Here is a 27,985-nt window from a genome sequence, read left to right as displayed (position 1 = left end):
GCCTCTTGATCCACAAAGAAGCGTTATTACATCTTTATTAAATCTATCTTTTGATGGAAATATTTTATAACCTTCTGAAGAAAGAACTGACATAAAAATAAAATAATCTGTCCATTTATCACCTTTCCCTAATTAGCCTTTCCTCTTCATTCCATTGTCACCACACTCTTCCAGGTCCTTATCAAATTACGCCAGTATTACTCTATCAGCCTTTTGCCCAGGCTCCCAGCCCCTACTTTGACAACATCTGGCTTAATATTAAAATAACTAATTTTACTACAACACCACTTTCCACAGAATCATTCTATGCCTACAAGACTGCAGAAGCCCCGTAACCCACCATTGTGTCTAAATTCCTCTGTCCAGCTTTCAGGGCCTCATATATTGTGATATCACCCAATCTTTCCAAAAGTATTTCATGTTCCCCGGCACATAAACCCTCCTCCACTCAGGAAGGCAGATGTTCCACAAGACAAGAAATAATGGGAGGAGAATATGGTTTGGGAAATAATAATAATTTCTGTTATTCATTAAGTGTATGTTGTGTGCCATGAATTGTGCCCAGCACATTACATGCGCTATTTCGTTTTACCCACACGTAAACCTTACGTGACAGGTTTCACGATTTTACGGAGTGGAAGCTGAGCCACACGGAGACTTTCTTCTTTAAGGCCGTTAAGCTATTAAATGGCAGAGCCGGCAGCCTTGTGTCTCACTCCAATGCTCAAGTTCTTGTCCACATGTTGAGCAGCACTTATAATAAAGGTGTATTAGGCAGGTGGATGTGCAAATCTGAAGCTCAGTGGGGAGAAACAAGGGTTATATTTTTCCATCGCTGGCTTCTAGGTAACTGCACCTGTTGTTATGAGTGAGCTTGTCTACAGAAAAGGTGTGTAACGAAGAGAAGAAACCAAGAACAGAACTCTAAACAATGGCACCACTTTCAGAGTGGACAGAAAAGAAGGCCCCAGAAAAGACTGAGAAGGTGTCAGGAGAACCGGAAGAGCTATCCAGTACAAATCAAAAGTGGGGTTTCAAGTCACAATAAAGGGGAGTAGTCAGCTGTACAAAGAAAAAAAAAATCAAATAAGGTCAAGTAAGATAAAGATTGAAAACTGCTCATTAGAACTGGTGGTGAAGAGCTGGGATAACTCATAACTTATCATCCAAACCAGGACAGTTTTGAGGGTGAAAAAGGGTTCTATTAACAAATACCACAGCAACACTGAACATGGTGGAAACCAAGACATAAGGTCACCCTATTAAGAAATCAGTAGTGGCCCTTTGTGAGAACCATATGAAGAGAGTAATGCAGTGACCACCACAATGATGTGAGTTCAGGAATGAATGTGTGTTGAAAATAGCATGTAATCTTTCAAAAAACTTAGTTTATTCCTTCTTTACTCCCACTGCTTCACTTGACTAGCCTTTAGAAAAAGAAAGTCTTGGTGTGATGAATGGGTGAGAGAAAAGGTGAGTGTTAGAGGTGAAACTGCCCTTCACTTACTCCTTATCCATTTGACTTCTTCCTCTTGACTCTACTGAAACTACTTCCCCAAATGTCCCCAATGACTTCCAACCAGTGCTGGGAGTGAGTGACCTTTACTGTATCCTCTGCTTCATTAACTTCCACAGCATTTGGCATCGTCATATGCCCCCAGTCCTATCTTGAGACTACAGCTCTGAATCATACCTACTGTCTCTCTTTCTCTGACTACATCTCTCTGCTCTCTTTTGCTCATTTAATCTTAAAAATGGTGTGTTCTAAGTTTCTGCCTGATACACTTTCTCTCCATCTCTCTGCTCTCTTCTTGCTCATTTAATCTTAAAAATGTTGGTGTGTTCTAAGTTTCTGCCTGATACACTTTCTCTCCTTTGTCTATTCTCCCTCCCTCAGTTATCTCATCCATAATCACCGTTTTCACCCTCACCAGTCATGCAAATGACACCTAAATCTTTCTCTCTGTCCTCAAATTCGGCCATGAAATGATTTTCATTTCAAACTGATGACCATATATCTCTCTCCAGATAGTGGGGCCGCAACACCTCCCTAAATATGTCAAAAGCATACAATATCCTTTTCTTAAATTAGCAGCTCACAAATGGTCTATTTCTATTAACTCCCGAAAAAATGAAGTCTAAATCCTCAGCCTAGCATTTAAGGATATTCATGATATATGATATGACCAAAGACTACTTGTAAAGATTTTGCTTCCTCTACACGTACAGCAAGGTCTAAGCACAAAGTGCTCTGTTATTATCCTCTGAACATTACCTTGGAACCCAATCTTAGAGAGGCTCGGATTATAACACCGATGAATGCTACTGTTTCTCCTAGAATTCTCTTCTCTCCTCTACACTGGTCAAGATTAAGCTAATCAGAAATCTTGGTGAGCATCCTTATTAAATGTGTCCTCCATTCTTCAGTCTCAAATTTTGCTTTGTATTACTCTTAAGGTACTTGTCATTTTCTGTCTTATCATAACATATGCATGTGTCTTATCCTCCCTAGTATATTGGGAACTCCTTTAAAAGAGGATATGTGACTAGGCACGGTGGTTCATGCCTGTAATCCCAGCAGTTTGGGAGGCCAAGGCGTGTGGATCACCTGAGGTCAAGAGTTCGAGACCAGCCTAGCCAACATGGTGAAACCCCGTCTCTACTAAAAATACAAAAATTAGCTGGGTGTGGTGGCACGCACCTGTAACCCCAGCTACTTAGGAGGCTGAGGCAGGGGAATTGCTTGAACTTGGGAGGCGAAGGTTGCAGTGAACTGGGATAATGCCACTGTACTCCAGCCTGGGTGAAAGAGTGAGACTCTTTCTCAAAACAAAAAAAGAAAAAAAAGAGGGTATGTCTTTTCACAGATGTACAACAGGTATTTACTGTTTAGAATCGATAGTTATAATTAGTAGAATAGATGCATTTGACATCTTAATACATCTTACTTGAAAATCCATTATTTTTATCACCCTCAAAAGTAAAAGAAAAACTGACAGCTATTTATGCTCTGATATATTAAACATCCTCAGTAATCATTATTTTAAAACTATATCTCCAGTTTATGAACATATAATTTGACAGAACAGTTTATCAAGTAGATTAATTTTTAGGCACATCAAGATTAATATGATCACTTAGTAGAGTATATTTAGGCAATTAAATTTTTATAATATAAGTAAGTACAACAGCAAAACCCTTTAATGCCTACTGTCAAAGCCTAGAATTGTGAATTAATTGATTATAATAGGTTGTGATTTGAAGTGGAACTTCTTAGTCATTGATTGATTAAACCAAGTAATGCCTGCAAAACCTATTTTTAACACCTCAGTGTATATCACCTGCTGTTCTTTGTTTAACACAACTGTACCTTTAAATACAGCTAATGCCAGATGGTCTCCTCAATAAAAAAACAGCAGGAGGCAACATATTAATGCCACTCAACAAGCAAGTCTGCAGACAGCCAGCCAATGAAATCAGTCTTCAGTTGCTAAGCCATTCTGTCACCATGGCAACACCTACTTCAGAAAAAATATTGGATTTTCAAGTCAAGTGAGCCACCCACCTTAAAATTCCAGATCCTCTAAGCTATGATCACCAGATACTTTAGTTAAAATAACTGCTTAGATTTTTTCCATTGACCTAAAATCAGGGCTATCTTGAAAAGCCATTTGCCTTTCCATTTTTAAATGTTTATTTACTCTCAGTTTCTAACTTTCCAAATTTTCTAGATAAACATACTCCATTTAAATGTGTGTGTAGGCATATGTATACACATGCACATTTGTATACATGTACCTATATGTATATATGTATTTATACACATATATACATATATGTATATATTGTGTTATACGATATTATATATACATATATACATATATGTATATATGTTTATAAATGCACCTGTAGGCGAATAGTCCTAAATATAAATACAAATCTTAACGTCTCAGAAAATTGTCACTGGTACATGCTCTTATCAATCTTAGTAAAAAAAATTGCATCTGATGTAAATAAGCAATTAATAAAATAAGTTTATGTATTAATTAGAATAATTAATTAATTGAGATCAGAATAATATTCTTTTTGCTACCAGCCTCTAAATTATTTAGTTATTAAATTATTAAAACCTTAGTGGGGGGGTTGTTATTTTTTTTTTTGAGAAATGGGGACTTGCTGTGTCGCTCAGGCTATGTACAGTAGTGCAATCATAGCCCACTGTAGCCTCCAATTCCTGGGCTCAAGCAATCCTCCCACCTCAGCCTCTGGAGGAGCCAGGACTATAGGCATGCACCACCATGCCCAGCTAATTTTTCTTTTTTTTTTTTTTTTCTGGTAGAGATGGGGCCTTGCTATGTCACCCAGACTGATCTCAAACTTCTGGCCTCAAGCAATCCTCCCACGCTGGCCTCCAAAAGTGCTGAAATTTCAAGCATGAGCCACTATGCCTGGCCAAAAGCTTGTTTTTAATACAGCTCCATTTTTAAGTGGAAATGATTATTTGTCCTATAAAAGGGAGATAATCCTGTTTTATCTGATGAAAATGCAGAGAATCTAAAATAATATTTGGAAATACATTGTATAATCAAGATAAGATGGTAGAAAGGATGCTTACTTTGAAAGCATGGAGAGAGTATCTAAGAACATGGCTGCAGCTTCCACTCAAGTCACATGGTAAGAAGGAACATTTCCCCAAAAAAGGGAAAAGAGGAGCTAATATCAGAAGGGAGGAAGACAAAATAAACAGGTGTCTAATATATGGAATTGTGTATTTATTTAAGATTGTAGCTATATATACATATATATTCTAACCTTGGTTTTGCCACTTACAAACCTGTGATGTTAAACAAATCACTTAATCTCTCTGGGCCTCAGTTTCCTAATTTATAGAATGGGGATAATTATAGTACCAAACCCACAAGGGATATGTGGGCAAGTTGTGCCTTTAAACATCACTTGGCATATATCAAGCATTATTTAAGTGTAAACAATAATATAAAGTAAGTTCATATTCTCTCCACCACATTTAAACATTTTTTCTTGGCCTTTCTATTTCATCTTTAAGCTTTATTTTCTAACTTTCTCTGTGTTTTGATGCTTTTTGTTTTCAGTTGGCTTCACTTTCTTATTTTTATTTTAATTTTTATTATTTGTGGAGACAAGGTCTCATTCTATCACCCAGGCTGGAGTTCAGTGATGTGATCACCAGTCACTGCAGCCTCAACCTCCTGGGCTCAAGCCATCCTCCCACCTCAGCCTCCTGAGTAGCTGGGACTACCAGAGCATACCACCACACCTGGCTAATATTTTGTAATTTTTTTTCTTTTTTCTTTCCTTTTTTTCATGGAGACAGGGTTTCACCATGTTGCTCAGGCTGGTTTCAAGTGAGTCTGAGTGGTCTCAAACTCCCCAGCTCAAGTGATTGTCCTGCCTCAGCCTCCCAAAGTGCTGGGATTACAGGTGTGAGCCACCACACCCAGCCTTCTTCTTTAATCTTAAATATTATATTTCTGTCTATTTTATTATTTTTAATAATCTCCATTTTTTTTTTTTTTTTTTGAGACAGAGTGTGGCTCTGTTGCTCAGGCTGGAGTTCAGTGGCACAATCTCATCTCACTGCAACCTCCACCTCCCGGGTTCAAGCGATTCTCCTGCCTCAGCCTCCAGAGTAGCTGGGATTACAGGTGCCCAGCATCACACCCTGCTAATTTTTGTATTTTAGTAGAGATGGGGTTTCACCATGTTAGCCAGGTTGGTCTCAGACTCCAGGTCTTGAGGTCCTGGTCTCAAGTGATCTGCCTGCCTTGGCCTTCCAAAGTGCTGGGATTACAGGTGTGAGCCACCATGACCAGCCTATCTTAACTTCTTACCTGATATTTCCAACATTTGATGGCTCACTTCTTTAGATCTATCTCAAAGTCAAGTTGTGGGAGTTACACAGAGACAGAGAGAGCATGGAGGGTCATACCAACAGTCGTTACAGCGCCCAGTAAATTCCCTAGCCCTAGTTAAAGATGACTCCAGGAACGAATTCAGGAATATGATATAACATATCTCCCAGGGACCACAGACCTCATTGTGCGAAGAGCAAATCTGATTATCTAAAAAGTATTTTTAAACGGAAACTTTGCTATATTTTAGATTTCAAAACACACATACCTTTTTTCCTTTAGATGAGGGAGAAAAAAAAAAAGAGGGTAAAGCAAATGAAACTTCTTTAGGGCAACTCCTTTTTGTGACAGAAAAACAGTTGCAGTGGTCTTAGAATAACTGATTGGATGAAAGGCAATCTAGTTTTTGTTTACTTAAGAGAAGGGAGAACTCCTCTTAATATCAGAATTAGCCCAGTCCATACAGGTGAGATTAGGTTCTCAAACCTTTCATGACAAGTGTTTTAGGGGGTTTTTTGTAATTCTACTTCTGAAATGCTTTGGGCGTCTACATGTTATGCGTGTGCCCAGTGAGCATTCTCTGAGGGTTAAGAATCATTTCCCAACTATCCTGTACAATTCTCTACATGTGCATTATCATGTAATACCTTTGAACTACACATAATGCACGGAATTTATGATTTCAAGTTCGATCCCGTGCGATTTAATTTCTAAGCAGAATACATATTTAACAGAAAGCAAGAAAGAAGATGAAATGTGGTTCACAATTTTTTCATCATAATCCATTTATATAAGATAATTTGGAAAAGAATCTTTAAGCCATTTTTATTAGTCTGTCAAAGAAATGGCTGCTAATAAAACTGCCCAATCAAATCATTACCAGTACTGTACATTGACCCTTGGCATAGGTAGAACTTACTTTCCATCCTTTCTTCCTAATCTCTTACTTAACTAGGCTCTGGACTTCCACTCTCATTAACACCCATAGGTTAGCTCTATGCACAGGTCAAATGTCAAATGGAGAATTAAAGCAATTGTCTGAATAATTCAGACTTAATACTTTCACCAGAAATATTATTATAATCAAAATAAATTTCACCCCAAATTAACCATGAAATTATCTCCAGTCTTTTCATTGCATTATTAGCCCATTTCCTGCTCATATGAGAACACACCCTTTCACATAAACATCAGCCAGAAGACTTTGGAATGTTTTGCTTGCTAATATCCTGACTATAAATTACCATCAGAATTCATCAACTAATCATTTTGGTAGAGTTTCCCATAGGACAAAAATCAAAACAAAAAAACGTCATTCACACATATAGCATATGTTCTTAAATTCAGTAATGCATACCACTCTTTTCTGTCCAATCATTTAAGGAGGCTCTTCATTCCAGATACAGTTCCTTTATATATTTCTTCTTTTTAATAAAGGCTGTTCATTAAACACACAATACATTATCAATGACTCTTATTTTAATATGTTTCATAAAACTTTCACAAATATGGAAATAAAGTCCTTTGAGAAATTGTGTGATGATTGTGGGTTTGGAAAACATTCTCAACAAATATGTGATCCCCTTCAGCACAAATAACATTTAAAAAAAAAAATTTTAATAGGGGCAGAGTCTTGCTATTTTGCCCAGGCTCGTCTCAAACTACTGGGCCCAAGCAATCCTGCCCTCTCAATCACATTAAAATTTAATGCAGACACACGAACAGATCAACACGAGTGTGATTTTTTTAGAAGGAAACCTCACCCAGTTTTAGTTATTTATATTATTCAGCCTCAACATCCAGCGACACAACACATGATTCATTCTGCGTGGTGCACATAACCGAGGGTTGCCCTTGCACACCACAGCATCCTTCCCAGAGGCCCACTCCCAATTACCATATTCTCTTAGGACCAGGATTCCTAAATGTCAATCATGTGGGAGATGCCAGCCTTAAATTCAAAAAATTACTTGAATCTATTCGCAGAAGCACTGTGGTATAGTAGGTATCTGATCTTTGCTAATAAGTTTTCATAATTGTATTGTAACTTATATGGAACTGTCCTTCCTTGGGCCATCTTGGATTTTACCACTCCCTAACTCAAAGCAAGATTAAGCACTTCATCCCATCTCCCAAAGTAATTTACTCCACGCATCATTATGGAGCACTGTAGATCTGCTGATGTCCCCATCCATTATTTCTGTTTCCCTAAAGTTTCTCTTGAGCCACCAGCCCTTAAGTCTTTCTCTTCTCTCTCTCTGACTCTCTACACACCCTCTGAATATGTCCCTCTCCTTCTTATCCAGTTTAGGTCCTCAGCCTTCCTGAAGGCCCAGCCCTCCAAAAAGTTTATCAGAGCAGTCTTCCAACAAAAGCTTGTTTCTTCCTAGAGAGTGGATTCTACTGCCAAGAAAAATAACATTTTCTGTATGTACTTACAGTGTGCTGGAATGATTTATTCAATGCTTTCCTGATTTTTTGCCACCCTAGGCCCTGTTCATCCACCTCCGGCACACCCATACCCGTTTACCGCACACAGGTCAAGAAGCTCTGCTCTAAGGATTTGAAAACATACTGATAAGTTACATTCCAGTAACGCCCTCACAGACTTCAGTTCACATAAACAGCTCATGACCCTCCATGTCCAATAAGAAATAGTTATGTTTATTTCTCCATCTGTGGACATTGCTATGGGAAATGCTTTAAGAAGAGTGTCCAACTGTGTATCAGAAAATGAGTTCCAAGCCTCCTGGGCTTCAGAACCTTGGGCAGGTTGTTTAATCTCTCTCTGAAGCTCAACTTAATCATCTATAAAATGAGAGTGCTCCTTCTAGCTGGGAAAAAACTATAATTGTAATGTTTCACAATTCTATGGAACACTAATGAAGATTGGGTTTAACATCAGGAGTAATTCAAAATAAATTTACCCTAATCAAAAACCTATAATTGGAAAAATTAGTTAAATACTAAATATTTCTGCAAAGTGAATTTCTCTCCCAAAAGCATCTGACAAACTGCATGATCATTATTCAAGTGTTAGACAAATGCAGCTGGATGAATGCTCTAAAACAGCTGCCAAAGCATGGAGAAAATCTATGGGCTGAATTCTCCTTCAATAACTCAGACGGCATTGCTTTTTTGTTCTTGTTCTTATTTTTGTGGGTTTTTACAAAACATAGTTTTTGAATTACAGAGTCAAAACAGAACACTAATTGAGCTATACTTAATTGCTGGAAATTAGCCTAACAAGATCAAAATTATATAGCATCTTTATACTCCATGGCTTACTAGACAGTGCTCAATAATAGCTACCTAGGGAGGAAAAGTATCAGTAATCAATTGTTGCTAAGTACAGTATAATCTAGTATATGCTTAATATACTTCTACTTATATACTATATAACTGTATTATATGTTTGTTTATATATATTATTTATATACGTGATATATTATAACAGACTATATATGTGCCAGATAATTATGTTCCATTAACATGTAAAACTTTCATCTAGAGAAAATTTTCAATTTAGAGAATGCAATTTTGGGGGTGTTGTCCTTTGAGGCTGATTTCCCTCATTAAGACATTAAAACTATTTGGGATAGAGCTTATACTAGGATAAGCTCCATTGAATTATATATAAATATAAAATATTTATAATATTTCATTATCTATTTATAATATCATAATAGTATAATATTTATACTACAGTAATGGAATAATGGAATATAAATGTGATATATAAGTATAAGCTCCATTATAATATATACATATGTAATATATTTAATATATTATATACATATATTGTAAATATATATCTGTATATATTGTAAATATATAATTTTGTATTGTAAATATATGATATATTACATATTTTATATAATATATAATATATTGTATATAATATATTTACTATATATTATACTTTATATTATATATACATACTATCATATGTAAATATATAAATATATATTATATACTTATATATACACTATATATTAGTATATATACTATTATATTAGTATATATACACTATATATTAGTATATATAATTAGCATATATACTAGTATATGGAATGGTATATACACTTAGTATATATACTATATTTATTAGTATATTAGTATATGCTATATCCCAAATAGTTTTACCATCTTGATGAGGGAAATCAGCCCCAAAGGAGAGCACCCCCAAAACTGCATTCTCTAAACAAAACTGCATTCTCTAAACAAAGTTTTCTGTAGATGAAAATTTCACATGGTAATGGAACATAGTTATCTGGCACAATGTATCTTGAATGCTTATATGTCACCACATTCAGAACAATGAAGAAAAAGACACAAGAAGTGTGAACGATTTACTAGCTTAAAATAAAGTCCTCTCTTTGTCTTTCCATATCTTATGCATCTTTTAAGTCCTGCTCAAATCCCCACCTCCTTCTGAAAGCCCTCCATTACAGACCACTCTCTTATAACTCCCTGAAGAATTAGAGTCAATACCTTCGTACCAAGTACTTGGTAAAATGCTGTTGTTTCTTGCTCCCTTTTGAAATATCTCTTCAGTTTGCAGAATGTCACTCATATAGGAGGCACTTAGTTATTACTGTTAAATAAGTACAGTTGTGCTACAAATATAATAACACATAAAGAAATGAAAGATGCAGTATTTCGTTTACAGCGCTCTACTACTCAGAGTTTGATTTCCAAATGTGACCTGGTTTGAAAGCATTTCTACCTGGAATTTCCAAATGCCTGGTGAATGAATGTCTTTATTTTTTCTCGGTGACCTGTCCAATTAGGATGATTTATACTGCAAGTTGTTAGTAGGGCCTTTTTGATAATGAAGCATTCTTACTACCTTGGTCTGAGGGGCTGAGAACATTATGGAAAATGTAACGTATTCCACGAATGAGAGCCTTCTTGGCCTTTTGGAAATGTTGGCAGAGGTATGAATGTTTTCCTTATACTACTGTCTTTATGGAGTCCATGAATGCATTACCTTTGTCCAGTGAATTTTTGAAAAAATATTAACAAGTCTCAATCTTCTGTACATTCATTTAAGAAGCGCATTCTCACTGATTCACTTTCCCCGTACACAGAGGTCACAGAATTATAGTATCCAATGAATGCAGCTTCAATGTTAAAATAGTAGCAGCAACAAGAATAAGAATTTTTAAACTTTTCAGGAAAAATACCTCGTACTGAATTGATGTCCCTGAAAATTAGGTGTAATTTTTTAAGATACACTTTGTGCAAATTGAAATAGACTCAAAGGAAAAGGGAAAATGTTTGTTAAAATAGCATAAGGTGCCCTCACTCCCATCTATCCAGTAATCTGAATCTCCTATTTTAAAAAAGCATACTCAGAAGTCTAGAAACAATAGAAAAGGATCTCAAAAATATTAAAAATATCACATAGTTCATGTTTTTCACTGCTGGAGAGAAATCTAGAGTTGTCCTCAACATACAACCTAACAATTTAGACACACGAGTAAAATGAATATACTCTTTTAATGAAGTTTCTCATGTTCACTCCATAGTTAACTAGTGGAGAGGAAATTAGAAATTGAAATAGTTTTGACAAGTACAGTAAAAATGTGTGTTACTCATACATATGAAAATATAAAAACGCTACTAATCCCAATGCTACACTGACCAGTGGAATACCGAAACTAACCCGTTATGGACATTGGGGAGACCATTCTAAGTATTTAATAACATTCAACCCAGAGGTTATTCTAATTTGAAGAAGGCTAATTTGAGGAAAGCTTATAGAATTCTTCCTATGCATTAACACATAGAAGCATTTTTGTCAGGTATTTTGCACATGTTCAACACCTCTAAAGTTTTCTGCAGCTCATGCATTTGGAATCAAGAAATGGCAGCAAAAATTCTTCCAGAGGAGGAAGCCTCCTTATTTTAAGTACTGAGTCTGACCCATTGTATGGAGAAATTAATGTTAAATGCAAGAACAGAATGAGGACCTGCATCTCACTGAGTAGATTGAAGGCAACACAGAACCAGGGCTCAATACAGAAAAAACCAGAACAAGAAACACGACCAGCCTAGGGTGGAACATTAACATAAGACCCAGTTGGTGACAAAATATACATGCCAAGCACTGTGGATACAATAATTAATCTGCCAAAGATAGGCACCTCTCCTCAAGGTCACGGTTCTAAAAGGAAGGCAGAATTATGTATTGATGTAACTATTTGCCTTGCAGGTTGAGAAGCAGGTGTGCTTGCATGCATGTTAATGGTTTGGCAAAGTGTGTATAACTAGATCTAACATGTGTGTCATTCATTCTGAAGTGTTCACTCACTCATCACTTTCAACAACACATCGAGAACCTACTATAGACCTGACAGATGCAGCAGATGGTCCACACTGAAATGTGCGGTCACTATCTTGATTCCAGAAGACAGACAAGTTTGAAAATGTCTCCTTAAGAAAATGAGAAGACATTTCACTTTCTAATTTGGCAACTGTGAAAATTAAGCTCTGACATTATAAAATATGTCCTAAATCTAATGGAAATTATAATTTTCACTAGATGTTTGGACTTCTTCATTTATTATGTTAGTGGTATTTAATAATATTTATTTGCCAAATACTTTTACAGAGTTTAATTTATAAATGGCCATTAAGTCACCTCAACCTTCTAACAGTTTTAGCATGTTTGGCTATGAAATTATTTCTCAAGGACTGTTCTCCAGGGAGAAAGACAACTCCAGCACAAGCAATACTTTAAGCCATGAAGTTGTAACCTATCTCAGAAGGTATCTGGTTAGCATTCTGTTGAAAGCAAAGGCAAAGTCAGCCCAACTGTTTAAAAACCCAGAGAACAACAATAGCCCAAGAAAACTTCCAGAAAAAAAAATTCTTCAGAAATGATATTTTTACAAGAACCAACCACTCAGATTAAAGAAAAAACTCTCAATTCCTGAAAACAGCTATGAGTAGAAGTAAAAACAAGAAAAACAAGGGCTATTGTATAGATAGGAGTGAAGTCTATAAATATAAATAGTTAAACCAATTTGAAATTTAAAGCAAAGATGACTTCTACATTCACAATTATCTTGCCATCATCAAACCCTAGATAAAACCTATATGTCTAGATAGTATTTTAGTCTATTTAGCTACATAGTATCATTCATTATATATCTATGTAATAGTATTCACATGAGATTTATCTACATATATATTGTTATGGCTTTAGCATTTTCCCAAAACTGAATTTGACTCCTGAGAAAATACATGCAGCAGCTGATTTCTCTTTGTGTGAGCTGTATAAAGGTCTTGTTGATTTTGTGGAGTTAATGCAGTTTCCAAAAGTGCATGAATTTAATTCCCCTGATGCTGGTTATGTTGAAAACCTGGCTTAACATTTACTGAGTTCCCACAATGAATAAGACTGGCTTCCTCTAGTAAACTTAAAGAAAAAAAATCTGTACTGAACAATGTCAAGATCTGAGACAAGTAAAAATGTTTGAGTAGGACTGTTGCACTTTAAAATCAGATGTCCAGCACTCCACCTAAAACATAAAAAGAACAAGAAGTATTGCATTTTGCAAATGTCTTTAACATTTTCAATAGTTTCTGCTACAGATATTGCCTTTGTGTTTGCTACATTAAGAATAGAATAGAGAAGCCTTCAACCCCTGCATCATATGCAGCAGGCATTTTGCAGAATCAAGTAATGTATCCACTGGTTATACAGCATGCAATATAAGCTCGATGTGCGTGAAAGAGTGAATCCAAAGCAAAAAATGAAATAACACATTTCAAGAAATACAATGGCGTTGCCTCAAAGGGTGACCAGCAGGTAAAGTAAAATGGCATGGACATAGTAGGTGTTCATTAAATACTCCCTAAATTACATTAAAATTATTAGTTCTATTTAAAAAGGCCTATATTTTCATCTCGGAAAGTTAATTTCAGTGTGGAATGACACACAGTAATATTTTACAATAGTTATGAAGAAAGGTTATTTTAGAAATCACCACTTGGCTAAAAAAAGAAAAGGAAAAAGAGTATTCAGGACATGGGTCAGGAAGGTGACAATACAATCTTTATATTGAAGTTTCACTATGCTAAACTCAAGGCTAAAAGTTGTGATTTGTGCACGTTTTGAGCAGAGTTCTAGAAATAAGCTATTTCTTGGAGAAACATTGCACAATGGTAGTGAATAGCAGCTGCATAGTGAAGGAAAGATTTTATGATTTTAAATACTTTCTCCTATATAGGAAGAGAAATTGGATAGGTCCAATCAGTCAGCATCACTTTGGGATCTGAACATACGAGGAGTTACCTGCATTGAGCAAATAAATGCGATAATTATTGTTCCTTCCAATTACCTTGACATACATAACTACAGCAAGAAATTTTTGGGGGCCAGGAGCAGTGGCTCATGCCTGTAATCCCAGGACTTTGGGAGGCCAGGGTGGGCAGATCACCTGAGGTCGGAAGTTCAAGACCAGCCTGGCCAACATGGAGGTTTTTCGTTTTTTGTTTTTTTGTTTTCAAAGAGTCTTGCTTGTCACCCAGGCTGGAGTACAGTGGTGCGATCTCAGCTCACCACAACCTTCACCTCCAGGTTCAAGCGATTCTCCTGTCTCAGCCTCCTGAGTAGCTGGGATTACAGGCATGCGCCACCACAGCTGGCTAATTTTTGTATTTTTAGTAGAGACGGGGTTTCACCATACTGGTCAGGCTGGTCTCGAACTCCCAACCTCATGTTCCTCCTGCCTTGGCCTCCCAAAGTGCTGGGATTACAGGTGTGAGACACCACGCCCAGCCAGCAAGAGGTTTTTTAGCAACCTGAATTTAAAAGTTATATTCAGGTTTATTTAGAAAATAAACAATTTGCATCCATTTTTAAAATAATCAGCCTTTGTTTGAAATGAAATGTCTTCAAATGAGGGGATTCTTTTTATTATAGAACTATGATGTTTAGCAATGAGGTTGATAGTAAACAGATTTCTGTAGCAAACAAAATATTTACCAGCAGTGGAAAGTTGTTCCATGGTGTATTATCATAAGTAATTCATTTATCTTTAAGAGCCATCTCTTTAATACTCCACATGTGCCACCCTACTCTTCAAAGATTACTCATCTGGGGACAGTTAAAGAAGTGAGTAAATCATTTGAAAATCGTAAAAGACACTAGTAACACGAACAGGCTCTTCTCTTGGGCCGTGTTTTATTAGAAAGAGCTGGCAGTTACATCACTTACAAAACACCGTACCCTGAATGTTCAAAGAAAGAGAAACCTTCACAGAACAATGGACTCATGGCAATCCCAGTAATTAATGAGAAGGGAAGAAAAGGGCAAATTTAAATATGTTTCAAATTTAAGTTCATTTGAACCATCACCTAGCTCGGATAAACCTCCTCCTCTTGGCATTTCAGAGTGCACAATTTGAATACCATTTCACGAGTAAAAGGAAAATGAAAACCTGGAGATGCCTATCTTCTGTGTTAAAAACAAGCACACAGTTCTTAGTTTGCAACACTCGGGTCTCATGCAGAGTTTTTAAAGGTCAAAATTTTACTAAATCAATGCTTACCAATTATCTTTAAAATGTTTATTTAACACTTAAAAAGCAGTTTAACTTTCTAAAATGTCTGAAGACTCTTCTCTTCCAAAAGGAAGAGAGCCCCTTACTAGTCCAGTTACATGAGACAACAGACACAGCAAGTTCAGCACTGAAACTTGAAAAGACATGTTATTCACGTTGGTGTATTTCTCCATTATGCAAAACTGGATTCAGCGCACACAAAAAATAAGCATATGCAAAAGAGAAGTACCATTTCTATCCTTTCTTGTTATCACACTTCTGGCATGCTAATGTGCATGATGTCAGCATCGACCAACATGGCTTTGTTTTATGATATGCATTTTTGCCTATTTGAGAAACTTCATTTATTCAAAAATATTCACTGAGTGGCCACTATGTCCCAAGCATAATACTAGACATTTGGGATTAAAATATATATATATAAACAAAATACAATCCCACAGCACAAGAAGCTACAGGAGCTACAGGAGCTTCTTGTAGTCCGGGATTGTATTTTGTCTATATATTTATCCCATGTAGACCAACAATGGAAAATGCCATAATGAGGTAATAATAATTGTTGCCACATATTGAATTAAGAACTTTATATTTACCACCTCATTTAATCATGACGTTATTGTCGTTTCATAGGTGATGAATTTGGGAGGTAGAGAGAAGTTAATGGACTTGCCCAGGGACACTCAGCTAAAAATAAGAAGCCTCGGGATTTGAGCTCAAGTCCCCTGACATCAAAGTCCACGCTGTAATTCTTTACATGACAGCTCTCCAAAGAAAAATGGAAGCATAAAGAAAGAGCCCCAGTAGGGGCAAGAGAGTTAGGGAGCCGGGAGAAAGGAGGTTTCAAAGAGCTTTTGCTTCTTCTGAGACTGTAAAAGACTAAGTTAGTCAGGACCTGAGCAGTTTCATCATAAATTCTTTAGGAAAATAAGTCAGATTGCCAATGAAAATGTTGATATTGACCTAGATTTATTTGGCTACCTAAAGAAACAACCTTAAAGACATACTCAAATACTGTCGCACACTTTGTTCCTATTGAGTTGACGCTTGCTTGATTCAAGCTTGTTTGATTATTGTTCATCATCATGTCCAACTGAAGAAAAGCAAGAATGTCCCACATTTTAAAACTGATAAAAGGCAAACAGGCAGGGTGTAGTGGCTCACACCTGTAGTCCCAGCTATTCAGGAGGGTGAGAAGGGACACACCTTGAGCCCTAGGGTTCAAGGCTGCAATGAGCGATGATCGTGCCACTTCACTCTAGCCTGGGTGACACAGCAAGACCCCATCTCAAAAAAAAAAAAAAAGCAAACATGTACACAAAAAACCGTGAGAAGAGGGAAAAAGTCCTTCAGGGCTATCAACTAGGCCTGTGCAACAGCATCCTAACAGGAAAGCATGCGGCAGGATTGGTGGAGGCAGATCTCATATGGCAACGCAGCCAAGAGTGCCTACTCTAAATGACCGTAAAGGGCATGGAGCACAGTTTCCAGACAAACTGAAAGTAAAAAAAGAATATTTACAAATCAGCGTTTCTTCTTCATAACCAGATGTAAGCACCTCCATGAAATGTGTTTCTATATACTACACTACTTTGGCCTCACAGCGATCCTGTGAGTTCTGAGTTCTTAACGTATTCCCATTTCACACACAAGGAAAAGAGGTGAACAAAAGTTAAAAGCATGAAGTTATTTAACAATAAAAGAATTGTGAGGCATTTGTGTAACTTTAATCATTTTCATCAAAATGATTTGTCCTTTTCAGCTCCATAAGACAGGGAGAGAAAAAAGCAAACAAACAAAATTATTTCTCCTCTGCCTCATTGCCTCAGCATCATGCTCTGATTCTAAGCATAACTTAAAAGCCTACTCTGCATAAACCACTATACTAGCTGTTTATGGAGGAAAAAAATGGAAAACATATGTTCCCTACCCCTGAAGAGCTCCCTGTATGAGGCCCTCTGCTGAAGAATTGCCAAATGAATCATTTTTTTCTTTGTTCTACATCCAGTCTCATGTGACAAATGAATATTTAACACTATGATAAAGAATGATTATGGGCTAATGCTGTGTTTCTCATGCTAGTGTAACACTAGTTCCAAGATAGGCTGCCTTTTTTATTGTTGCTGTCGTTGTTGTTGTTGTCGTTGTTGTTGTTGTTGTTGTTATTTTGTTTCTGAGATAGGGTCTCGTTCTGTCGCCCAGGCTGGAGTGCAGTGGTATGATCATGGCTAACTGTAACCTCAAACTCCTGGGCTCAATCACCCTCCCAAGCCTCCCAAGTAGCTGGGACTACAGGCAAATGCTACCATGCCCAGCTAATTCTATTTTCTTTGTAGAGACAGGATCTCATGATGTTGCCTAGGCAGAACTCGAACTCCTAGCCTTAAGCATTCCTCCCACCTCAACCAGGTGTGAGCCACCATACCAGGCCTCCTTTTTTTACCAAAAAAAAAAAAAAAAAAAAAAAAAAAAAGAAGCGGGAGAGAAGGAAATCCCATGGTAAAAGGCTGGGAAATCTTATATAGTACGCATCTACCTTGGAGATTTGAAACATACATTAGCCTATTAAGAACTCTGTTAAGTCTTTCAATAAACAAACCTGCTTATCTTTGTTTACATAATGCCTATCAAACCATGCTGAATATATGTTCTATGAAATATACTTTGAGAAAAGCTGGGTTAATGTGTCACCCCTTACAAGAGCTATTTCGTATTTGTTAATATTTAGAAATAGGATTTCACCCTTATGGCAAGCCGGTAAGGGAGTTACTAGCAAATGAGTCATCTGCCACCTCTCAAATCCGTTGTCATAGAAAGCTGCCTCTTTTGTCTGAGCAAAGGCTATCATGTAGGGGCAAGCCCAACTTGCCTTCTCTTCCATTAACCAATCACAAATCAATCAAGAACATCACTTCTGGCAAAAGCTGTGTTGACTCACTCAGATCTAAAAATAACTCTTGACCATGTGTGGTAGGTCTAGATTCTTCTCTAGGATCTAACATGTATCTTCACGAATTTTAAGGTGTTATTTAGTTGTAATCATTTGCCACTAATTCATACTAATCTGCTATAAAGAGAGGCCAGATAAATAATAAAAACCCCCACTTCTCTTTTTCAAGTTGTGTGGAAACTTTGCCAGCATTAAACGTTCCATCACAATATTTGGCAAATGCATACTGGCATTTATACACTTTAAATTTTAACAGATTCAGAGAGGAATACGTCCAAAATAATCATTCCAGCCTTTGAGAAAGAAAAATCCTGCTCTAAAGAATGTTTTTGAGATAGCGTTTTAGCTATAAATCAGATTTACTTCCCAAAAGCAATCTTGAACTACATGTTAAAGAAATAGTGTTTTAAGCAAATTAATCTTAACTCATGTTTAACTCTGGGTGGAGTGGTCTGGGAACACAGAATCCATTACTTAGACTTAAGTTAACAAAGGTTTCTTTTATGAGTACTGTATTTCGATGATGGATATATATGCCTGGGAAGGCATATGTTTGGGTTTGAATACATGAGTCCTTAAGCATGGAAATAATAAAAAATTATAAAATATAAGTAAAACGAAAGAAAAAATGGGAAAATGACCATGCCTAGCAGGTATGATATCTAATGGGGACATATCTGAGCACTTAGAATCAGCCCCTAGCCTAGTCTAAGCTCATTCTTCATCCCAGTTCCAAATGGGCCACAAACACTAACTCCCAGTGTAGAGGAAATCCATCTGGGGTCCAGACTTAACAATGTCTGAGGAGATGAGACCAATGACAGGACCATTTGTGATTCTGCTCATTGAAATTGGCTGCTGCTCGCAACCCTCTCTCAACAGATTCTTGCAGACCTCAGAAGTGATACAAAATGATGACTGAGATCCAACATTCAGCTGGTCAGCAATCAAGCTGATTCCTAAGATGTCATCACAGAATAGGTTTGGCTGTTCCTCGATGACCAATTCAAAATGCAATTTGCTTTGCCATTTGATGAATTCAAATGTTGAACATCTTGCAAAGACAGCCATTTTCAGAAGATCAGCTCAGCTACACCCCACGTCCTATACCAAGCATGTATAAAGATCACTTCTTTCTGCTCAGGAAGAGAGTTAATCGTATCAACAAACATTTCTGTCCAAAAACTGCTAGTCTAACTAAGTAAACGTCTAGCTTGCCGATTCCACCACAAGAAAGGGCTTTATGTGCGTATTGTGTTTTATTTCGTTGGAGTTCTTCTGTTATGTTTTATTTTGTTGGAGTTCTTCTGTTACGACAACTAAATCCTTAGAAATCCACTATTTTTTTTAATGTTCAGGAAAAGAATCTAGATTAAGAAAGCTTATCAACAAATCTGACACCTCTCTTGCTGGAAAATAAAATGAACGTGAGCCACTTCACCTCAAAATTTCAGTCAAGTAAACACACTTGTTAAGTTCAATATTATTTCCTAAAGCTGAATCAGAAATGTTATTTCAAACCAAAAAATAAGGTTCTTAAAAGGTGAAAATAGTTAAGGCAGTTGGCCCTTTTTCAAAAGCAGGGGTCCTAGTGAAGACAGATATCTATACCAGCTATTTTGGAATTTGTCAATGTCAACAAACTGTACAGTTCCTGTCTTTTGTCATCCATTCTTCAATAATCCAGTTTCCCTGACCTGTTGACCTTACTGTCTTTTTCTCCAGTCCTCCTAAAGCCAATCTTGCAGCCTCACATACCTTTATGCTGTTCTTCAACCTCCCAATTCTCTATTCCCCTCAGGGCAAGGGACTATCTTCTGTGTTATCTTCTATGGGCTGTGCAGAGGCACAACTCATAGAGGCCTGGTCCACCTTGAGTACACAGGTGCTCAAAAACAAACAAAAAAAAACACTGAATGAGCCCACTTGTACCTCAGAATAAGTATAATATTCCTTTTTACTTCTTAAAATAGTTTAATCTAAAAGAAACTGAAAGGCCATCTAAGAACGGTGAACATTTTCCTTTATCCAAATTTACTTGAAGTTAATTCACACAAGCACCATCAAACTTGTACACTGATCAGATCTCTACATTTACTAGTTTCCTGAAGATTTCTAATCTATTTGACCCTCATAAAAGGTGATGGAGGGGGATATCACCCTTGTAGTTTTGTTAGCGTTGGTTTATAATAGTTTATTTCTACTTTTAAAAATACAAGGGACATAGACATTTTGTATTCTATTAGTAATACCGTAGACTTAGAGTCTCCTTCATTTAAAAAGGAATTGTAAAGTACATATTGTACAACACTTCCAAGTTTGTCTCTGTGAGAGGAATTCAATCAATGTATTTTGTATGTATGAGGAATAAAACATTTTATTTTAATTCACTGTGTTACGCAGCTATTGATGGATTCATTTTTTCCATACTGCATATTCAGTATTTTTCCATAATGTAGATTATTTCATAATGTAGATTCAAGCCCGCTGTGTGCCAAACATGAGCTGGGTTCTGGAGTCAGGGTCCCCACTTCACAAAACTTGCAATCTAAAAGAAGGATTTGCAAACCTTGATGAACTATATATTCCAGACACTTAAGCAAAGGAATCATTGTTTTCATTTTCTAAAGCATGTCACATTCTAAGAGTAATACCACTTTAAAATTTTATTTCCAAATTTGAAACACCAAAAAGTTAAACATTCGCTTTCATATAATCTCTCTGAAGTAACAATGCAGAAAACTCTGGGATCAATCTACAAAATAGAGTAACAAAGGGTTTTCCTTAAGAAGGCAGCAGGAGAGTCACAAATACTTACATTAGCTTTAACTGTGCCTAGGATGTCTTGGCTTTGGTTATTGGATTTAGCTGAAAATCAGTTATCACATTTAAAATTTTTCCCTATCTTCAGCTAACAGTATGAAACTAAGTTTCAAAATGTCCAGTCCTACATGCTGAATCCTGCCAGATACAGTAGTTAATATTAAATGTTTTCTAGGATCTGATCTTAGAATTTTGACAGCAAACTTACACAAACCTTTTTTTCTTATATTATTTGAAGGTAAGAAATATTTCCTGAAGATTTATTCTTGATCAACCTATCTACTATACATTTGAAGATCAAAATGTCTACTGATCGCCTATTTTAATCCTTTCTCAGTCTGGTTCTTATGCATCATTATAAAACTACTCTGGCCCTTCAATGAGAATTTTTAGCCTACTTTTCTTGCTTGCTTTGTCATTAAACAAAAATTAAGCATCTCATGCTGTTATCATTAGCACAGATTACTTTAGCCATACCTTGATTATCAGAAGACCAGGCCCGAATTATTTCCTAAGCAGAAACATAATGAAAAAAAGTCCCAAGAACATTTTTAAATACCTCTTTATTAATACTAAATGCATCACAATTAACATAAATCAAAACGTGCTTTAACATACTCCTAGGAAAGATGAATACAGATGGTTATTTGGGAACATCAGTTGGAATAAAGATCCCATCACAAACTATTCATCTCAAATGGTTATAGCATAGAAAATGGAATACTCCTTTTCCCTTGGAAAGGCCTTGTGCCGTTTCAAAATCTGAACGTCAGTCAGAAACCACTTTTCACCCTGGTAGGAGGAGGGGGGCCGACGTGTCTGCATACACCACCACCCCAGACTGGCAATATCCCTAAGATTCCCCGAGCACCCACAGCAGCGAGTATACCTAATACTTATGCACTCACAGGTAGAGATGGGTACACAGAGCCAATAAACTGGTCCTCTGGAAATTAGAGAAAAACTGATAAATGACTCGTTCTCCTTGCCTCTAAATCACTACCTTCTGCACCTTATCTTTCTACTTATGTCAGCACGGAAGACCAACCCTCCTTGCTGGGGACTTGCAATCATTCCTTTGGTTTTTTCACACAGCAAAGTGAGAACGACCGCTGGGGTTGCGTGCGTCAGGATTTGTTTTTTCCGTATTGCTACCCCCCACCCCCGCCACCCCAGCCTCCCAAAACCTATACTCACTAGAGGGTGGGCTAAGGTCTGGGAAGATGGGCTTGGGGCTGAGCGGATGGGACGGAAAAGCAGAAATTGGGCCCCTGGCACTCTAAGTCGGGTTCTTCCCCATTTCCATCCCTCCCTCCACTTCCCACCTTCCACCTTGGATACCTTTTACCAAGAAGCCCCCCTGGGCCCATCCCTCCCTCCTTCCCCCACCACCAGCAGTCCCACCCTCTGCCGCCCGCCCTCCGGGATGCCCCCAAGGCTGTCAGGGGGCAGCACCCTTACCAGGCTCATGGACGCCAGGGTTGTCGGATAGCTCGATGACCAGGAGCTCCCGGCCCTCGAAGCTGCGCCCCACCGTGTAAATCCTGCTGATGGCGGTGCACTGCAGCCACACGGACACGAGCGCCTCGCGCAGCTCGGGGTAGCGGTGGTACTCGAAGGAGATGCCGTCCTCCTGCTGCAGCCGCCGGCGACGCCTCATGCCGGCCGCGGGAGCCCCGGGCTCCTGGGCTTCGGCGCCCAGGAGCCACCCGCAGGCAGCCAGAGCCCCGCACAGAGCCAGCAGCGCGCGGCCCCCTCGCCCGGCCATCACTGCGCTCCGCCGCCGCCGGCCGTGCCTTCCTACGCGGGCGGCCTCTTTTGTCTGCCCGGACCTGGGCTTAGCCGGCCGGCGCTGCTGGGGGCGGCGGCAAGTTCCGCACCAGCCTCCACTCGCCTCACCTTCCCCGGTTGAATGAGAGTCAGCCCGCGCACTGGGGCCACCCAGAGGAGAGGGGCGAAGCCGCGGCTCCGCGGGCTGCACTACTGGCCGCGGAGCCCAGGGGAGCTGCAGGAGAAACCACTGCGAGGAGGGGGCCGGCGGAGAGCGAGACGGGCCGGCGTGGATTTGGGAGGGCTGCTGGCGTTATTTATTGGCTCGGAACCACGTCAACAGCCAAATGGCGTCCGGGACGACGCAGGTGAAATGACAGCTAAGGTCTGGGGTTCGGGAACGTTACTGTCATTGAGACACCCATGACCCACCCACGTCACTGCGTATGGAAAAAATATTCTTGTATTGTTACTGGAGCCTTTTAAAGGGACATCTATTCCAAGCCTTCCAGTTTCCATCCTGATGCACCAAGAATTAGAGAATATTCCAGAAAAAAAGGAAGTATTGGCAGCCACTTGCCATCTCCTGATGCGTCTTTCATAACTGTATCAAGAGTCCAAACACAAACCCAAGGGTTGGGTTTTCATTTCTTGGAAGGTCTTGCTGGAAATCAGAACATTAAGTGCTTTGATTCAGAGATTTAAGAGAATAGAAATGCTTTCTTCCAATTTGTAGATAACTGTCCTTAATTGCATTTATGCACGTTCCTAGATTCTTCCAGAAAACAAACAGACAAAACAGATAAGGCAATGTCATGTGACTGTGCCTGCACCAGCCCTCCTCTGTAATACTATGGGGAAAATAAAATACAACTCTGCTGATGCTTTAGACAAAGGATTTAGTTTGGCATTAAGATTAAATCCTGTTAAGAAAACTCTGATGATGACACCTCCATTCCTTTTGCAAAGCTATTGTAAAAATAAAACATCATTTACAGCTTTAAATACCCACCCCTTAGTCGGGATTTATATTCCTGGAGCAATGTCTGGAGTAGATGTTACTCTAAAGAGGCTGCTGTTTGGAATCAGGGACAGCACAAATCTAAATAAATAATCCATTGGGTATTGCAACCAAGCAGGAAAAGTGGACACCATGCGGATAATTTTTCATGTTAGGCTTTTTTTTGTTTGTTTTTCTAAACTTGTTCATTCTTCACCTGTTTAACAGTGTGTTGCACATAATAAAAAATTTACCAGGAAAAAGAGTTAGATATTTAAGTCATTTTATTGGATAAGTAAAAGCACAGACATGGTTGATGAGGTGCTGCTGGAGGGGCTGGCTTCAAACACGCCTATGTACATTGACTACAACAGTATGGATCTTTTTTTTTCTTTTCTCTTTTTTTTTTTTTTTTTTTGGCGTTTTTGGGGAGAAGCTGTCACTGTAAACACATGGCACTCAAGTTCAATTGATGTGGATCTAGCCAATTTTTTTTTGTCAATGTAGGCAGAGCTAAAAATTGTATATCTTCCACTATGACCAGCCTGTGTTTGATTACATGGTCCAGAAGTTTGAAATCAAACTTATAATTATATTTCTAAAATCATGCCCAAAACAGCAACCTTGGAAGCCTAGAAAAAAAAAAATTGAGTAGCTAAAACCAAATAACTTCAGAAGTAGGAGGTTAAGATTTTCATGTTAGCAATTTAGAGTAACCACATTAATTTGTGGCTAGGTGGGGCGTACTGACTAGTAACTATACACATAAACAACATGTTTTTCATTGAAGTCCTGTGTTGTTCCTTCGCTGTCTCTTTGAACAAAGGATATGCTTTCTATTTTCTACAAAATAAAAAATTTTGGAATGAAAACTTGGTCTGAATTTCTGGGCTATTTTAGGTGTAGGTCAGCTGTACCAACTTTACTGGCATATGTATTACTTGTTTGTGGCTTCATAGGCAATTATACAAGAGATTATATATCCACCCTGATTGCTGGATAAAAAAATTTTATTTTGGAGGAAAAAAAGTTTTAATGTGTAAAATCATACCTACTATGTGGTCTCACTTGTTGGGGGTGGGGGTCTTTTACAGCTTAGTTGTTTGTTTCCCTAATATATAAAATAAAAGGTTTGGATTATTCACTCTCTAACGTTTGCTTGCAACGAATCATGTAGAGAGCTTATAGAATGTGCAAATTATTAAGCCCCCACCAATTCATCAGGTCTGGGGTGGGTTTCAGGTACTAACAAGCTTCTAGGTTTTAAAAAGAAGACCAGTCATTTCTGATTTTAATGTTTGATTGACAAAGACATTTTGAGAAATAATATACTGTAGATTTCCTACTGTCTCTTTCAGACCTAAAATGCTATGATTCTGGAAATTTTCTTTTTGAAGTAAATTCCTGCTCATTTGATAAATGGTAGCACTCCTCTCATATTATTGATCACGCCACATACACCAGGGCATCAGTTCAAATGAACTAAAATTTGGTCTTTGAATTTCTGATCTATTTTAGGTATAGGGCAGCTGTACCAACTTTACTGGCACATGCATTACTTGTTTGTGGCTTCATAGGCAATTATGCAAAAGATTATATACCCATCCCGATTACTGGATTTAAAAAAATATTGTATGCCAAGTCTTTAATGTGTTTGTGTACACATAGTTAAATTTAGTATGCAATCTCCATTTCAAATCGTGTGCACACATGCACACACAAGAAACAAAAAGAGAAAGAGCTGCTTTTTCTTCATGTCATTATAGGCATCCATAAGAGCATATTTAAACTCCCAAAGTCTCCCTCCACACCTTGCTTCACCTCTATTATCTTTAAATTAAGAAACTATCTTTTTCTGTATGAATAATATTTTATTTCCTTCTTTCAAAGCCCTTCCTAAAATTCATCTAATTCATAAAAATTCTATGAACATATAGCTCTATATTCATCCTGTTGTGTGCTGGTAAATGTCAGCTGTCTAGAGGGAAAAGTCTGATTTAGAATGTTTACTAATTTCCATGGTTCAAATATTCCCACCATGGCTGATTTCAAACTACCAAAGTTGCATCACTGAATACAGTGTTAGGAAGAAGTATGCAGTAGCATGACATCATATAGTGTTGTGATGGGACAATTCTTTATACTCCTCCTTTGCAAGTGCTGAAACTTAATTTCTTCCATCTGAGTGTAGGCAGGACTTAGTGGTTTTCTCATGAACCTAACATAGCAAAAGTAATGAGATGATCTTCTAAAATTAGCTTATTAAAAAGACTGCAGCTCCCATCTTAACTGCTCTCTCATGCTTCTGTGTGTGCTCTCTCCCCACCAACCCCTCTCCCTCTCTCTCTCCCTCCTTTCCTCCCCTCAGTCCCCCATCACTCCATCACTTGTCTTGGGGAAGTTGTCTGCCATATTGTGGAGAGGCTCATATAGCGAGGAACTGAGGCATCTGGCAAACAGCCGAAGAGAAACTGGCATCCTGAGTCTAGCAGTCAGTTAAGAACTGAAGTCTGTCAACAACCATGTGGGTGGGCAGGGGCAGATCTCAACCCCACCTGAGCCTCAAGAGGACTCCATCTCTGACATCTGACATCTCTGAGGTTTATTACAGCCGCATTAGAGACTCTGAGCCAGAACCACCCACCACTAATACATACATCTCCCCCATACAGATACAATAGCCATAAATAACCTCAAGAACATCAAGGATAGGGTGACGTTAGCAAGATAGCAGAATAGGAAGTTCCAGCCCTCATTCCCCAACAGAAACACAGATTTAACAGTGATATAAGTAACAAATTAGCTTTATAAGAAGTTCAGGATTAAGTTAAGAAATTTCAGTACCCCAGACAAACAAAAACATAATGGTCAGCCACACTGAAACAGATAAGATAAGATAGCACTTTACCTGCTAGTACAACTCAGCCCCAGAGAGATTACAATCCTTTCCTGGTGTGGGGAGGGCAGGGGATAGAGAGTAGAGTGAGCATCCAACATTTCCGGCCTTTCAGTACACCCCCAAGAGGCTGGCTTCTGTTGTGCCTCTTACAGAGTGCTTAAAGATATAGCATAGTACAGATGCCCGGGAAAGCTAGGAGAATGGGCACCTTCCCATGGCTGGCAAGGCTCTGAGACCTGTAGAAGGCATAGAACTGAGGCCTCTCCTTCAGGAAAGGAGGAGGAGTGGATCATGACTCTAATGTCCTGAGCCTTTCAGTGAGCTTCCTGAAGAGCTAGTTTCTATCTCATCTCGTATGGAGCACGGACGAGACTGACATGGGAACCAGAGAAGGTAAGAGATTGCTAGTGCTGAAAAGAAAAGAAAGGAAAAGAAACAAGAAAAGGAAAAAAAAAAAAGAAAAGAAAAAGACTGAACACCTGGGTCAGGACCTAGGAACAAGACCCAGAAATTCTACCTGGGCTATCTTGCCCAATCAAAGCCAGTTCATTAAGACTGGAGAACATGTCATTAAGACATGGATGTCACCTGTAAAGACATCAATGCAAAGCTACAAGTAACACAAAAAATCAGGAAAATAAAACACAATCGAAAGAACAAAATAAATATCCAATAACTGGCCCTTAAGAAAATGGAGATCTATGAATTGTCTGACAAAGAATTCAAAATAATCATCTTAAAGTAGCTCAGCAAATTACAAGAGAACCCAGATAGACACCTAAACAAAATGAGGAAAATAATACATTAAATAAACAAGAATATTATGAAGAAATAGAAAAGATAAAGAAGAACCAAATAGAAATTCTGGAGTGAAAGAATGCAATAACTGAAATAAGAAATTCATCATAAGGGTTTAACAGCAGATTTGATCAAACAGAAGAATTAGTCAACTCCAAGACAGGTCATTTGAGATTATCCAGTAAGAGAAGCAAAAAGAAAAAAAAATCAAAAAGAGTGAAGAGAGTCTAAGGGAATTATCAAACACCACCAAGTGAACAAATATATTGATTATAAGTG

At 38.0% G+C, this 27,985-nt stretch overlaps 1 protein-coding gene across 1 annotated transcript in view; it reads right to left on the bottom strand.

Annotated features, from left to right (window-relative positions):
- The window catches only part of CPE (carboxypeptidase E), a 121,827-nt gene extending 98,340 nt beyond the window's left edge, over nt 1–23,487 (bottom strand). The window contains exon 1 of the mRNA XM_025384603.1: nt 22,701–23,487. Coding sequence (XP_025240388.1) covers nt 22,701–23,007 — 307 coding nt within the window. The 5' untranslated portion in view covers nt 23,008–23,487. The remainder of the gene's footprint in view (nt 1–22,700) is intronic.
- Between the last annotated feature and the right edge of the window lie 4,498 nt (nt 23,488–27,985).

This window comes from Theropithecus gelada, chromosome 5 (genome assembly GCF_003255815.1).
Source record: "Theropithecus gelada isolate Dixy chromosome 5, Tgel_1.0, whole genome shotgun sequence".
NCBI classification, from domain to species: domain Eukaryota; kingdom Metazoa; phylum Chordata; class Mammalia; order Primates; family Cercopithecidae; genus Theropithecus; species Theropithecus gelada.
The sequence above is the reverse complement of the archived record's forward strand: the minus strand, read 5'-3'. Positions and strand labels throughout refer to the sequence as shown.